The sequence below is a fragment of the Haliotis asinina genome, chromosome 2 (genome assembly GCF_037392515.1).
Source record: "Haliotis asinina isolate JCU_RB_2024 chromosome 2, JCU_Hal_asi_v2, whole genome shotgun sequence".
In the NCBI taxonomy this organism is placed as follows: domain Eukaryota; kingdom Metazoa; phylum Mollusca; class Gastropoda; order Lepetellida; family Haliotidae; genus Haliotis; species Haliotis asinina.
In genome coordinates this window covers 49327537-49344040 of record NC_090281.1, presented here as the reverse complement: position 1 = coordinate 49344040, position 16504 = coordinate 49327537, and the positions used below count along the sequence as shown (strand labels likewise).

General features: G+C 36.8%; 1 protein-coding gene across 5 annotated transcripts in view; it reads right to left on the bottom strand.

The window, feature by feature from the left end:
• Positions 1-1539: 1539 nt before the first annotated feature.
• The window catches only part of LOC137273855 (phospholipid-transporting ATPase IA-like), a 94455-nt gene continuing 79490 nt past the window's right edge, over positions 1540-16504 (bottom strand). For 3 of the 5 annotated variants that reach the window (XM_067806735.1, XM_067806738.1, XM_067806737.1), the window contains exons 34-41: positions 16101-16157; positions 15762-15869; positions 15581-15669; positions 14626-14724; positions 14338-14423; positions 10611-10631; positions 3807-3850; positions 1540-2156 (exon numbers count right to left, since the gene is read on the bottom strand). In XM_067806735.1, the coding sequence (XP_067662836.1) occupies positions 2103-2156; positions 3807-3850; positions 10611-10631; positions 14338-14423; positions 14626-14724; positions 15581-15669; positions 15762-15869; positions 16101-16157 (558 nt within the window). In that variant the 3' untranslated portion in view covers positions 1540-2102. Of the gene's footprint in view, positions 2157-3806; positions 3851-10610; positions 10632-12461; positions 12547-14337; positions 14424-14625; positions 14725-15580; positions 15670-15761; positions 15870-16100; positions 16158-16504 lie in introns of those variants that run through there. The other 2 variants (XM_067806736.1, XM_067806739.1) reach the window with 2 other exon arrangements.

Sequence of the window (16504 nt, the reverse complement as noted above, 5' to 3'; positions counted from 1 at the left end):
AAAGAGATCTACATTAGGCCAATTCAAATATCATTCTTCTTTCTCAAAAGCAATAAAATAATCTGTATGTTTTGTATAGATAAATGTCACTAAATATTATTAACAAAAAAAATGGTTTGGATCCATGAAAACTAAAATATATAATTCAAATATATAAGTCAATGAGCATATGAAACAATTTATTTTTCAATTTATAGTATGTTTTGATAATCTTATTTAAAATATATATGCCTGAGACAAAAAGACCAAATATATTCTTACACATCTTTTCAGAACATTTTAATCCTCTGCTGTCAGAAGATCAGCTTACTAGAAATGTATCTAGGCTCTGGCTTCTGAAAAGAGTCCCAAAGCTTATTATGAAATCAGAATAATAAACCAATACACCTCCACATGGAGAAAACCATGGTACTATCATGTCGGCCTGACATCACAACAACAGAACAAACATAACACAAACATGCATACAAATGTTGACTCCAGCAGTGAAAACTGGGTAGGGAGATCAATGACATATCCTTGCTGATTATTTAAGCTACCTGTATTGATTTTAATATCATTGAGATATTTGTCTAAAATACCTTCTTATCACTTTTTCTAATTTATCATCATCATTTTTCCTTCACTTCTTTGGAAGTGTGATTGTACTGACAATGTTTTTATCACAAAGTTTTGAATTCTGATTCTTTGATATATCTACAAGTTTTTCATAAAATGCAAAACAGACCCTGATCTGTCACCATTCTTATTGATTATCAGTCTTAACAGTAGTAAGAAAGTGCCTCAGATATACAGTGCAGTGACCATGTTCAGGGCACTGACCTTGACCTTCATAAAGGTTGACATATTTTGGAAATGAGTGAATGGCGATGCCTCGGCATCAACTGATTATATTACGTGCAATCAAATCAAATCTACTGACCCTTGACCTTTGACCTAGCAAATGATTGAGTGAAAAAAGCAGAGCATATCAATATCAGGACATGGTGACTGTGATCATTCAAAAGTATTTTTAAAAATCTAAAATGATGTTGTGATAGAGAAATTTAGGGACCGTAAACCCAGTGACCTGAAACCAGTCAAAGGATACATAAAAGTCCTGAATATTCATGGCAATGCTTTGCAAAAGTGATCTACGAGTACTGTCAAAAAAAACCCCCAAAAGTGTTGTGTGATCATTTCAGGAATATCAGTATCAGCTGATTAGTGATGTTTCATGCAGCTTTTAGCGATTTTCATCAATATGACAGGGATAGATTTACACATTGAAGTTATGTGAAATAATATACCCTGGTTGCGTTGTGATGAGAGAACATGTTAACAAGTAAGCTACTCCACCACCCATCAACATTTCAAGACATGCAGAGTAATGCAGAGTAATACTGAACGCAGGACAATGAAAACATTGACAAGACCACATGTGACGATAATATTCACAGACATGATTATAACAGAGGTAAATGTACAATTTCAGTCTACACTATATACACATTACAGATAATCTTTGAAAAAATAAATCTTAGAAAGTTAGAAATTTCCTTTTTGAGTGCAAGCCAGCAAATACATTATGTTTCTTTTCTCTGGTGTGTCAAGGTTAAAAGTTCATACATTTGGAGGGGTCAAGATCAACAGGCAAAATGGGTAGGAGGTCAAGGACAAACAAGACACTTTACAGTTTCTGGAAGAAGAAGTGAACTTCAATACTGACAAAAACTAGCCAATTTGGCAGATTATGTCTATTCTAATTGATGTCAAAAACATGTTTTCTGATTAAAGTTACATTGACTGATATTCAGAAAAAGAAAAGAACTGCCTTGAATAATACTAGGATTTGTAGAGTAATGATTTGCTACATGATTGTGAATCTGTTATAGCAAACACTTCTATCAGTACATTAACCGCTTGAACACATATTCCGAGTATTTCAAGCTACTAATTGAAAAACAAAGCAATTTGGTGATAGAATCCAATCAGAAGTGTGGATTATTGGATTGTCGGATGATCTGATGAGGATGTCCACGAGAGCAACCATGCTGAACAATGGCACAACAGTCACACTGAGATCCAAGGACAAGAGTTGTCTCCCTTTACTTTTGGGGCTCCTACAATCCTTCTGGCTTCTCTTTCGTGGTGTCATATGCCCGGATGTAGTCAGCCTGAAACACAGACAATACTGATAACAATCAAATCCATTTCAACTCTATAGCTAAGGGTCTCATTTTTTAAAAGTGTTTTATATGAATAATCCGAGAACTGTTCCAATGTAGACAGTGTCTTATGATACCTGGCATGTGACACTGTGACATCCTACTGACATAAATTCGGTGTGTCTTTACTCACAATTCTGTGTGTCTTTTGCACACAGAATACGGACATCTAATTCAATAAAACAATCATCTTTTGTGTTTGACAGGGTGATGTCTACTCAAGGTCCACTTGATATGAGTGAGAATGATTGAGCATCGCTCTATGCGTAATTTCAGTAGTAATGCATTCAGGGGCTTAACACATTGTACCCATGCGGGTTGTTCACTGACCCAGGTTAAAGCTTTAACCACTTGGCTACCCCAACACCCTTCCACTTGATGTGACCAGCTATGGCAGATGTATGAGGTCTTACTGGAGAGAAGAATCGACTCTGGGTTGAAGATTTCATACAAAGTAGAATATAGAGAGTGAGTCAGTTTTAGCAAGCCTTGAGCAGTATTTCTCAACTGCATTCTGTGTCAGCTGTACTAATACAAAGGAAGATGCACGTGTCAGATGTTGAACATCCCTGAGAATCTCATGTCTACAGTAAGGAACATAATCACAAGTTTCTGGTAGGCCCAGGGGACATAATTCTGCTTGGTATAATTTTAACCGATGATCACAAGGCTGGTACTCTGATATTCAAGACATAGACTCGAAAAAAAAGTAGGGGAACCTGAACTTTGAAGTCTGGTAGAAAGAAAACTCATTGAAGAACGTTACAATGACATTCATCTTGTGTATGCAGCATCATTTCACGTTACTACCATATGCAAACACAATGCATGGGAAGCACATGCACAATATGGGAACCTCCTACACATGCATGGGGTGTCATTAAGAGCCTTGACATTTTTCAGGCAGGTCGATAAATCACTCTGGACCATTTTGTTCCGATAATTTTTTGGCATCTGTGCATGGTCAGGGTTTTCAGGCTCAAATCACACTACTGACTGAAAACTTTTAATGTCATACTCCAGTCACCTGACACAAGTGATAACTGAACGAACAGCTTTGTTTTGCGGTGATCCATTCTCAAAATATCCACTATTATTGTATCAACATTGATACAACCCCATGTAACTCTCATTTTCGACAACTGGACAATGAAAGTACAGTTCCCCTACCTTTTTTCGAAGAGTATATATCAGACTTCCTATTGTGTTCCAAAAAGTTTTTCTTTGGAAGGCGAGAGATGACACTCTTAAAATCAACAGTACAATAACAGTCTCCATTTTTAATTCAATTCAGACTGATTGGATTGAGTTTAGTTCTATTCCACACTCAACAATATTCCTGCTATATGACCTCAGTCTATAAATAATCAAATCTAGACCAGGCAATCCAGTGATCAACAGCATGACAATTGATCTATGCAATTGGGATATGACAACATGTGTTAACCAAGTCAGCGAGCTTGACCACCCGATCCTGTTAGTTGCTTCTTACAACAAGTCTGGGTTACTGAAGATCATTTGTGGACCTTCATGGGTCTGGAAGATGGGTCCTTGTGGCAATAGCTTCCACCCAAGATGTAGCTAACTGAGCTCACTTACCTGTGGTACAACTCCATGCTCTTCTTGTGAGAAGGCATACCCATCTGTAAAAGTCAACAAACAGATGAATTCCTGGTCAAAGACTGACCTACAGTTGTGTCATTAGTAACAATAACTAAAATATAATGACAAAAAAAGCAAAAGCAATGTCACAGCCATTGAAAGGGTTAGTACACAACATATAACCCACACACCCTACATGCGCAACTATTAACAAGGTAACATATACTGAGGGACAAAAATTAGGGATCACATAAAAGAACAAGTGTTCCTTTATTTATTTTCCCAGGTTTCTTCACAAGCTATGTGAGACAAAGATTGTGAAGAATTCTGGAAATAAATAAGGGAACACTTGTGCTTTCATATGATCCCTTATTTTTTTCCCTCAGTATATGTGTTTGTAGTTACAAATGATATGTACATTCATACAAATGGGTCTGAAAAACTATAGAAAATACAGCCAAATATTAGGTGAGGATATTCTGAGAGTCCACTTTGGAAACCAAAATCTGATGTTTGGAGACGTTGGAGAACAAAAGTGACGCAATTTGGCCAAGGAACTGATCCCAACATAGACACTGAGAATATCCTTGATCAGTTTACTGTACATAATTATGTAGACCAGAAACAATATAATAAAGATTTAAAATGGTTTTGTTTTGCTACTTATCAGACTGTACACTAGTTTGTTCTTGTTCCTGTTCCTAGTTTGTTCAAGTACCTTCAAGCTGTACAACATGTTTCTCCTTCACAACACACATACCACGTGCTGTAAGCCTTCACAAACATGTGCTAGGCCTTTTGAAGGGAGAACAATCTTATATTCTCAGATTCGTTTATAACTGTTCCAAAGACAAAATATACAGAAGTATCAGGTGTCAGTATGTTGATATATTTCTTTAATCAGGGATTGAACATGTAATTTCAGATCTAAAAAATCTGATCCGTTTCCTCCTTGTAGAGCTAGATATTTATCAGTATTTTGTCATGTTTGGGGATAAATATTTTCAAGTAATATACACATAAATAAGAGAGAATTGTGTCATACGATCAGAGAAAACCATATTACATAAACCCTGTATGGGCGTTGGCCACACCATACATTAGAGATATATATAACATGAGAGGGAAATCTTGACCAAAATTACAAACTGGCAAAGAACAAGGTGAAAATCTGTTATGTTCAGTCTTGGACTGGTTGTTCTGTTCTAAACCAATATATGGGAAATTGGAAAACCACAATTTACAATTTGGTTGTCCTAACCCAAAACTATGCCAGTTGGGCTAACGATATTCACATTTAAAGTTGTCAACATAAATTTCTCGTCTGCCTCTAAAATCACAATTCTTATTTTAAAATATATTTTGACACTGTCAAGTAATGTGGCATCTTTTATTTTGACAAAGGTTTAAACCTGTATCCAGTCCACACGTCATCTAATAGGGAAGGTGCCAAAGTGAATAATAGATAGAAATATAAAACTAGTACTAAGTTAGTGATAAAGCTATCAAAATATGTAAAAGTATGTGTTAACAAAATAAATAATATATTAAGGGTACAATTTAGAAATCTGGGCAATAATGCGAGTGTTAATAATAGATTTCACTGTGTTAATATTAATACGGTTAAGCTACAGATTGGGAAAGTTGGAGGTCTTGATTGGAGCTGATGCATGATGTATTAATAAAACAGTTAGTGCAATGCTATCGTTTGTGTTTTCAGGAAGCATTTCCTTCACTGTGAATTGATGAATGTGGAGACAGACCTATCAACAGCTACAGGAGACAGAATTTTTTAAATATGTGAACCGAGAAACTCTTACATGTTATTGGGCAAATTAAACAGTGGAACGGTCAACTGGTAAAGTATGACAATGATCCTCTTTTACTTTCTTTTCTTTAGGAATAATAATAAAAGCTGCTTTGTTGATGAAACAAATAGACTAAGATCTGTGAAAGTCAGAGGTAACTGAAAAGGTAGAAATTTGTATTTTGCTGCTAGTTATTGTTAGGAAAGGCAGGAATTCAGGTATTCAGGTATTCAGGTATTCAGGTATTCAGGTTTTCAGGTATTCAGGTTTTCAGGTATTCAGCTGAGGTTTGCCCAAAATATAAACTTCGAGGAAGTGTAATAGATGTTTGTACATTTCAGTTTACCAAATATCTCTAACCCTCCCATAAAATACATTGACAGTTCACATAACATGATGGTGTTGCCATTGTCTGGACTATCAACATTTTGGATTCATGAAATGATCCACAGGCTAATGTTACTTTCTTTATATTTAATTTTTCACAGCAGACATCATCTGGGAAAGGAGGTCTCCTGATAAATTCCAATAAAGAGCAGCAAAGCTTTCAGCATACACTGGCAGCAAGAGTGTTAAATTAGGAGAAAATCCTATTGTGTTTACATGTTGGACATTATTATAGCTGGTTGAACACTGCCAAATGTTGTTTAAAACCGAACATGTTAGCCACTTTTAGCAACATTCCAGCAATAACATGGCTGGGGGATGCAAGAAATGGGCTTCACACTGTGTATCCATGTGGGGAATTGAACCCAGGTCTTCGGTGTCATAAATGAACACCTTAACCACTTGGCTATTCAACTCTCGACCCCTCCACCCACCCCCAAAATTACTGTGTGGAACATTTAGCAGTAAATAACATAATCTACTCAAACTAAAGGTTAGCCAAGACGGTTCAGGGAAACGGAAATTGGACAACAAACCCATTAAATGACTTGATCTGAAAGAAGAGACCATAACATAAGTCCTTGTAGTCAGAACAGCAGTATGACTGTCAGGTAACATCTTGTTGGGAGTGAAAGTAATTCCTTGGAAACAAATTCTTTTTTTAAAGATAAAATGGAATTTTATCCTGAGCAGGAAAAACCCTGAAGCTACAATAATTATTGTAAAGATCATCGCACATTCACACATGACCCAGCAGTAATCCAAGGAAGATGTGCTCAACTTGAGGTCAGCATCATTATCATGGACTGCATCCACGACTAACATGACCACTGGTACAGCTCAGACTACCAAAGTCCAAAAACTCCTCAAGCTCAAATAAAACAGGGTCCTTAGTGATGGGGTTGAGATTACCTAACAAGGTGAATATTGACAAGGATTCACTGACGTAACGATGCATTGATTCTGTGTGTGTATTCAAGGATTCACTGATGCACACATTCTTTAAACAAAGTATGACAGATGTGGGGGTGCACGCTATAAGGGACCGTACACACTGTATGGGACTGTGTTCAATAAAGGACAGTTCTCTTGTTATGCACTTGTCTGTGTCAGTGACCAACTTTCACTACTAGTCGTCAAGATCTGTGATCCTTCTAGTGAAAAATTCCACCACAACAGACCTTGTTGCTTCTGGCCTCACATTACGTGAGCTAGTGAGTGACTGGTGACACCCCCCTTTGGCCAGCAGATCAGTCTTGTCATGGCATATCAGATAAGTCCAATATGCTGGGCCCATTCCTCAAAGCAATCATAGCGGTATGACAGTCGTAAGTCTATGTTACTGTAAGAGAGTTACGATCATCTTAGTGCTACAGTTGCTTTTAAGAATGGGGCTCTGGGGCCCGTTTCACAAAAACTCTCATAAGCCTAAGATCTAATAACTTCTCTCGTAGCATTTGTACCTAGCATACTGTAACAGAGGAGATGTAAAATGCTACGAGGAAAGTTGCGAGATCTTAGGCTTATGAGAGTTTTGTGAAACAAGGCCCTGATCTCCGACCATCTTGGGAAACCAAGAACTTCTGCTAACAGAACTGGAAACAAATTTCAAACCAACAATTATATGTTTCATGCAAAGGAGACTGACTACTGCACTGCACACGCTCCAACAATTAACACCTCGTCTTGCTATGCAGGCAAATCCGTAACCATGGATACCACAGACATGCAGCTATTGATATAGCTGCATCAACATCACTCAGTCCCACCAAGTGATGACTAGCATAACACCACTGCCACAAGCTAATTTGAATATTATTTGACTATACTTTCTTCCTGCTTGTAATCAAACTTCTGAAATCAAAGTGACTGGCCTGTTGAAAGCCATAACTATGCACTTCATGTACTGATTTGCATGACTGATAAAATCTGCTTTTTACAACTTCGACTGGGATGATGCTGACAGGATATCTCTAAACATCAAAGTGACGTAGCCATAAGACCAATGTAAGGAAAGGATAACTCACAAATGGAAACGGTAGTTGAAATTTTAGAATTTTCTCTGTGAAACTTTATGACATGTCATCTAAATATGCTGACTCATCAACACTGAAAGTACATGTTGAATGGTCTGTTTCATGTAAACCATCATCCCCACCTGGGTAGATAGTGTGAAGCCCATTTCTGGTGTCCCCCACCGTGATATTGCTGGAATATTGCTGAAAGTGGTGGAAAACCAAACTCACTCACTATAAACCATCGAATGTTGTGGTACTTGGCAGAGGTACTTTGCTAATCTATCAAACTGGGGTAGGAGAGAGTAAAGTCAACCTGAGTGCTACAAAAACAAGGGAGTATTGCTGTAGTAGGGAAGGGGAGATAATTGAGGATCTTCCTCTCACCTCTGGCAAGTTCATGTCAAACACACATTAAATCAATACCACTAAAACTAATTAAATGTTTCAGATAATAACATATCAATAAGGAACAGAAATTATTATAAACTCAAACAAATTATGACAAGATTATAGTTATGGGTTAATGATAACTGTCACCGATTTTTCTCAGAAAAAAGACTACAAGCTTATCAGCTATAATGTTACACTCTCTTTAGCTGTTTGTTATATACTTAGTGTAAAAAGTAAAGGATCATGAATTTTTGGGACTTATTCAGGAAACCATGTACATAGTCGTAGTAAAAATATTCCAAAAATTTCTATGACCTCTACTGTTCACAAAATTTAAATTTAACACTTTAGTATCAACTAAGAGCTAATATAAATCCTTGTCCCCGGAGAGTCATGCAGGAGTCAATGGTGTCATGTCTAACAGCCCCTCTGCAACTGTCCAGTGAATGATATCTCCATTCTACTTCGTACCAATTGGCCACAATGCTTTGTTTTGGAAATGACATCAGAATCTCCATATTTCCTACCTTATATATTAGCACATAATTTCTCTTCTTCAACTGATGCAATTATGATGGTAAAACAAATTCCACTGTTTTTTCATGACTGAAACAAGTATATAAATGTTTGTGTCAAATTGGGACATCTTGCAGCCCATGGACTTCCCAGCCAATATTAGTTCTTAGGAAATCACCATTTCTAACTACAACGAATGGAGATATAACTGCTACCCTCCATCAGAAATTCACAGCAATCCAAAGAACACTTTCTTCAGTCTCCTGGTATAACTTCATGAACAGAAAGCTCATTTGGACAAAGTCCACATTTGGAATCTAGATCTATGCTGAACTGTTGGTTGATTTCAAATATATAACCAAAGAATTCTACACCGATTCATTTTTGAGATAAAAGCAGATGGAGCTTGTGATGTTTCGTATAAAGCAAAGGTAAGATTGTGAATCGGCCCAGGTCTATATCATGGAGAAATTATGCACTGTATTGTTGAGGCTGATAACAGGCACTTGTAGCAGAAAATGACAAAACAATATGTCAACATGATATGTCGCTAAAGTCTTAAACAAGCTACAAGTGCCTGTGTGTGCTTTTCGTCATCTTAGCACTAAGACCTACAGCGGCCATTGTGCTGTGACAACTTGGATGGACAAGATCAGAATGAAATGTTACATCATGCCCACATGTTCACAGCAAACAAATTATCTGTTCCTTTCAATACTCCTTATCCTTTGTCCAAACTTTTTGTGTGGTAAGGAACGCCAAATTCCATTCACCCAAGAAAGCTCATAGTGGTGCATTATTTTTACCTCATCACTAGAACAATACTGGAATGGTTCTCAAACAGTTCATTGGAACAATCCTTTGTTTTTTGTTATCATTCTTCAGAACAGATAATTAATTGGCTGTGACCAAACTATATTACTCAATATTTGTTAAGAACCACACCTTTGAAGATGACATTTTGGTACTTAGCAATTGTTGAGTAGTATGTTTTGTTATATGACTACTTACAGTTAATACGCTGATTGAAAACAGATGTATGAGTATTTCATTTTTATCAGGACAGCCAAACATTAAACAAAAATAGTTCTGACAAAAAATGACTGTTTACTTTAGTTAGCAAGTCAGAAGAACAGTTTATATTCCTTGTCTGGCTTTCTTGACCAGTACAAAATGAGTACAACTATAATGGTATTAGCCCTTCTTAAAGGCTAAAACACAAATATTTCTTAAAAGAACCATACAGAAACAATCAAACAATTTTGGTTGTCAGCTAGAAAATACCTATTGAGTTAGTATTGTTTAAGTTTCCAAAGCTATTGGAAAAGGAATTAAAAAAATATATCAAGAAAAGGTTAAATAAGCTATTTTCAGAACAAAATATTATTAAAATATTCCTTAAAAAAACCCAAACATCTCGAACTGAAAAAAAAAAATATAACAGGCCAAGCCCAGACAGATTCGACTGATTCTTAAAGCTCTTTGTGAAGAATAATCGGCTGAATAAGTGCAAAACAAATCCTAGACATAATCATTGGGCTATACATAATACAATCCTGTCAACTGATTGTTAATAACCACCTCCCGAGTAGTGCTATCAATATACAAAGTTGTGTTAGTATTTGTTGTCATGGCAACAGGTGAGCAACAACACAAAGAATCAGTACTACAACAAAACTTACTTGACATAGTGGGTGATGGCGCTGTTTAAAACAAGCATGCTCATTGTAAAAATAAAGTGGCCACAAAAATTGCAAGGGAGTTCAAGGTCATTCACACAAATCTTTGATGCGACTGATCACATACTGAACTTTGTACTTGATAGCAGGTTGAGGAATGAAATGATGCTATGTGAAGAGAACTGAATATATTTTTTATATCGTATGTGTGACGCAGTTATTTAGCCACGCACCAATCCAGCATGCTCTCACAGACAGACACAGACACACCTGCGCAGCAATCCCAAAACATCCTTACCCCACCCCACACAACCCAACCCCAGTAGTTGTCAACTAGTAGTCCACATCTGATATGAGGCAGACCATCCTTCATTTCCCAAATCATACAGAGTATCAACCAGTCCTCATCTGACATTACACAGATCATCTTTCACCCCATATATATGTTTTTGAAAAGCCCATCCTGGCTGGGTGTCATATGAATGCTTGCCACCATGACAGTTGTCCATCTACATCCTATGTTTGTAGTCTCTTCTGCAACATCCCAACACTTTACCACTTGTAACAAACGACACTGGCACCTGCAACTTGGGTGGGTGATAAATCATATAATATACAAGACATGATGAGGAGTAAGTTCAGGAGAATGTGGGGCATCAAGTGAAGTGTGAATGACAATCAACCCGGTCAATTAAACAACTTCAGAAGACATTTCAACTCTGCATCAGTAAAGTGTTATGGAAAATTTTTCAAAATACACAATTAATGTGAATGTCAATTGTTAATTTCAGGTCAGAAACACAAATTAGGAGTAAGTTAGCGAAAACAATGTTACACTTATTAAATGTATCATGTAGCAAGTTGAAGAAGAATAATGACAAAGTTCTTCGATTTTTATTGAGAAAATAAGAAATTTTGTTCAATCTGTTTGGGCCCTTTGATCCTTAGATTCAAAGTATGCAACTGTTGATACTGTCTTCACAAAAACTAATTACTAATGACTTAAAACAAAGTAGTACTACAAAATACAAACAGTACTAATTCCAAGAATAAAACTGTCTGTAATTCTGAATAAAATAACTTATAAAAAAAAAACATTTGAAAAAAAAAATCACATTAATACTACTAACTAGCAATGTTATACGCTGGTACATTTCTTAAAATATGCCAATACAACAGAGAATTACAATATCATGCAATTTATGACAAAGAGGAAATCCTCTGAAGAAAAATATGCATAATTCATCACGTAACATGATAGAAAATCTTCAAATTATAATACTAACACTTTTGATCTGTCACAGAAAGCACCATGAAAGAGCAATATTTAATAATATGGTCTGAGCATCCATTTTTTCCGATATGTCAGATTATTCAGATCCGAACACAGAGACTTTTGTCTAGTCAGATCTGTTGGAGGCAACACTGTGTGCCAATAATAATTGAAACAAAAAGGGGGGATAGTTCAAATTTGTCTTTGTACAACTTACTAGTGAGAGAAAAGTACAAGTATTTAGTTTGTTGTATAACAGTGCATTTACTGACGTTAATATTTGAGCTATATGATAACAGACTGTAATTAATCAAGTTTGGGTGAGTGAGTGAGTGAGTGAGTGAGTTTAGTTTTATGCCGCACTCAGCAATTAATCAAGTTTGGACCTGACAAAGCAAATCAGCAGCATGAGCAATGATTTACACAACAGGGATACAATTACATATGTCAGCCAAGTCAGGGAGCCTGTTAGTATCTTCTTAAAAGAAACATGGGTTGCTGAAGACCAATTCTAATTCAGATCCTCACTAGTACCCTTCAACTAGGTGACAAAATTCCCTTCAACTAAGGGACATATATCCCTGCAAATGAGAGGGATCCATCTGACTCAAGCACAAGGATCCATCATAGAGACAAGGATGTTTCCACCATTTGAGCAGGATCTGCCTGACAAAGGACAAGGATCCGTAAAAGATCAATGTGTCGTTTAACTACTGCAGATACATTTAACATGGGTGGTGAACTCTATAGGCATCACTGGGATGTTGACCTATTTAAACAAATGCAGAGATGCCAACTCCAAAGTGTCGACAATAGTAGTCTCAAGGATCAAATTAGTAGTCTGACCACAAAAGTTTTAGCATAGTATTTGTCTTGTCTCAAAAATATATTTAATCGATGGAAATGTGTGTTTTTGTCTTTATATCCAAATTTTAATAAATTTTCTTTAACATTTTATAGAATTTCTATTGACATTGTTTGGGGTTAAAATTCGTAGCGACTATGCTTACATCGTAGACGTTGGCATTTCTGCAAATGGTTATCATTTAATGTGTGTTGTGCAAAGTCTGTTAAATCAAGCACATAGGGACATTAGTCATGGTTGGCAGACTCAGTGAGTGAGTGGTTGAGTGGTTGAGTGGTTGAGTAGTTGATTGAGTGAGGGGTTGGGATTAACACAGATTTGAAAACTATTTCAGTAACATTAATGCTTAATGTGGGATGAAGGTCCTGAAGTGGTGGTTCAAACCAACCAGCACTAACAGACCAAGGATCAGCCAGGGAAATCCCTGATTAGATCAAATGGCTAGATCCTGACATTATTAAGGGGTATAACTCTGTTCAGTGATGTAAGACTTTGTTGACAGGGACTGAAGGCAGGAGAATGAGAAGGGGAGTTTGGGGTAAGGGCTGAGCAGATGAGGTCTGGAACTGCTCACCTGACAAAAGACGTGAGGTTGTCATTTCTTCAAGAAAACATTACTTTTGAATATCAACTTTGGATGTAAGTGATTAGAAATTGGAAAACATTTTGAAACAGATGGATTATTTTGAATGAAATTTTTGGATTTAAGACAATAAAAACTTATTTTATATAACCATCATTTAATTTACCTTTCCCAAATGAGAGACTCAGACATGAACAATGAAATAAGCTTTTTACCAACTATTGAAATGCAGCAGAGGGAATAGAAGTATTTGCAAATAAACAATTACGTTCTGCACTGCATGTATACCAAAATGGATATTCGTTACATTAAAGAAGAAAAGAAGTTTGTCAATAGACAGAAACATCATAAGACAGAAAAGAACATTGATTCTTGAACAATGTGTCTCCTGATCAAGACAGTTGGGTAGTTTAATGTTTTAAGTGTAAGTAAGATTAGAATTTATCATCCAAAACATGCTCAGGAGATAAGCTTGGAGATGAGATGAAATGGCATCACAAAGCAGTTCCCATGATGTTCAATGAGTAGCATCTCTAATATATCTGCTGTTCAAATGGTTTAGTTTAGAAAGAATAATTCTGGACAATAAATACACTGTCACCCTCAAGTTCAAATATGTGACAACTTGTTAATAAAAGTAAAATACCATCACCAAGGTTGGGGTATTTGTAACTTTTATTATATTTTGATAAATTTGTATCGAACATACAACATGTTCTGTGGGAACAGATTTTTGTTACCTTAAAGTCAAACTGATTCCTCAGATGATGGCTGATTACAAAAATAATTAAAACATTCGTAGTATCAATGTGATGTTACAGTCGATCTGCCTAGAACTGCTTTCAGACAGAAGGCCTAAATCCTAACAAGCTCAGTACAACCTATCTACAGAACACTGAGAGTGAAGTGATAATGTGATATCTCCACTACATAGCCAACTAAACTTAGGTAAGTCTCAGATCAGCTCAAAAGAAGGGAAGATTACTCTAAACTTTGAGGTTCAACTTACGTGGTTGATTTGAAGAGGGCGGTATCCTGCCTGCCGACCGCCCAAAGAATGAACATCCAAGAAGACGTGCTCGCTCTGTTATAGGTCTGAAACAGAAATTTGAGAAAAATCTGAAGAGTCGCAAACATAACCAAATTCCAATCATTTTACTTTAAATGATATTTTCAGACATGCTTCTGATCTGCAATGCACATTCTGTCAGCTTAGGGATGAGATTATTAAACTGTATCATATTTATTATATTTACCCTTGCATAGTTCAGGAATGATATCTGCAACCAACTCTCACCTCTTCTTTTTAGGAGATCCATTCAAAATGGCTTCTTTATTAGCAAGTTCCATCTCTTGGACATACTGTCTCTGGGTCTTAAAGTAGGTTCTCCGTACACTGCAAGTTGATCACGTTAGTAATTACAATGAAGCAGCATGGTTCCCAGTTTCATACTTATAACTCACTGACAGAGCAATACAGTTCCCAGTTTCACACTTATAACTCACTGACAGAGCAATACAGTTCCCAGTTTCACACTTATAACTCACTGACAGAGCAATACAGTTCCCAGTTTCACACTTATAACTCACTGACAGAGCAATACAGTTCCCAGTTTCACACTTATAACTCACTGACAGAGCAATACAGTTCCCAGTTTCATACTGACACAGCAATACAGCAATACAGTTTCCAGTTTCATACTTATATCTCACTGACAGAGCAATATAGTCCCCAGTTTCATACTTATCTCACTGACAGAACAACATAGCTGCCAGTTTCATACTTATATCTTACTGACAGAATAACACACTTCCCAGTTTCATATTTATCTCACTGATACGACAATACATGCCAGTTTCATACTTATATCTCACTGATCCCAGTTCCATACTTATCTTACTGACAGAACAATACAGCTGCCATTCCATACTTATCTTACTGACAGAACAATACAGCTGCCATTCCATACTTATCTTACTGACAGAACAATACAGCTGCCATTCCATACTTATCTCACTGACAGAACAATTCAGTTCCCAGTTTCATACTTATATCTCACTGACAGAACAATACAGTTCCCAGTTTCATTGCTGAACATCAGTGTTCAAACTTAAAATCATAATGTAACAAAATAGCTTATACTCTCATGTCCTATTGACTGCTGGGGGGTAAGACCATATCCTAGTGACAGTTGGTCTTCAGATCATGTCCTTGTGACAACTGGTGATTCTGTTTGTGTCATTACACTTACACTTTCCATGTGAAGTCTCGGAGAAGAGAGGCGAAGGGGATGATGACAAGGCCAAGCCAGAACACAGAGCAGCCGTAGACATGACTGTCCTGAAACAATGTGTTGAATCACGTGGTGTAATATCAGGTTTGATTAAACTGACACAACACTCTAACATAGCATGAAGACTTAAACAACTCACCATTCCCAGCATCTCTGGAGCCAGGTTGACGGTGGGGAAGACGTGGCTGTAGACTACGAGGAAGAGGAACCAGCAAATGATACTCCCCCAGATTGCCAGGTGGGTCAGCTGTACAAACATACATCACAACAATAAACAGTTACACCCAACATCATTACATCATACCCATGTAATATGGTATACTGAAAGCACATCACATAACAGACTGAACCCATATGCTATCGTGAGCTGTCCAAGGTTGAACCCATATACTTGGACCAATATATGTGGGAAAACTGAGCCCATATGTCAAGGTAGACTCAACCCACATGTCAGGTAGATTGAACTTCCATGACTCACCCAGGTCCAGGCGCTTGTCTCCAGTCCAGCTTTCAGACAAACTGTCACCACCACATACTGAAACAAGCAAGCAAACAACTTTACTAAATTCCAATCATCTTGTCATGTTTTGTTTCAACCGACAGTTATATACATGTGCAACTATGTATAAATGTAACAAAAATTACGAAATTAAGCATAGAACATTATTTCAAAAGTTCCAATCAGCGGCAGTATTTGTGAATGGAAACCCTGACCTATCAGAACTGAACACTTTCAACATTTATGACATAATCATTGGTATTCAATTCCAAATAAAATGCATCCTTGATATATGTTCCAGTAAATTTCCACTATGCCTGGACTGATGAATTTATTACCTCCCTTGGCTGGCTTTTTATCCAATCAGGGGTCTATGATGGGAA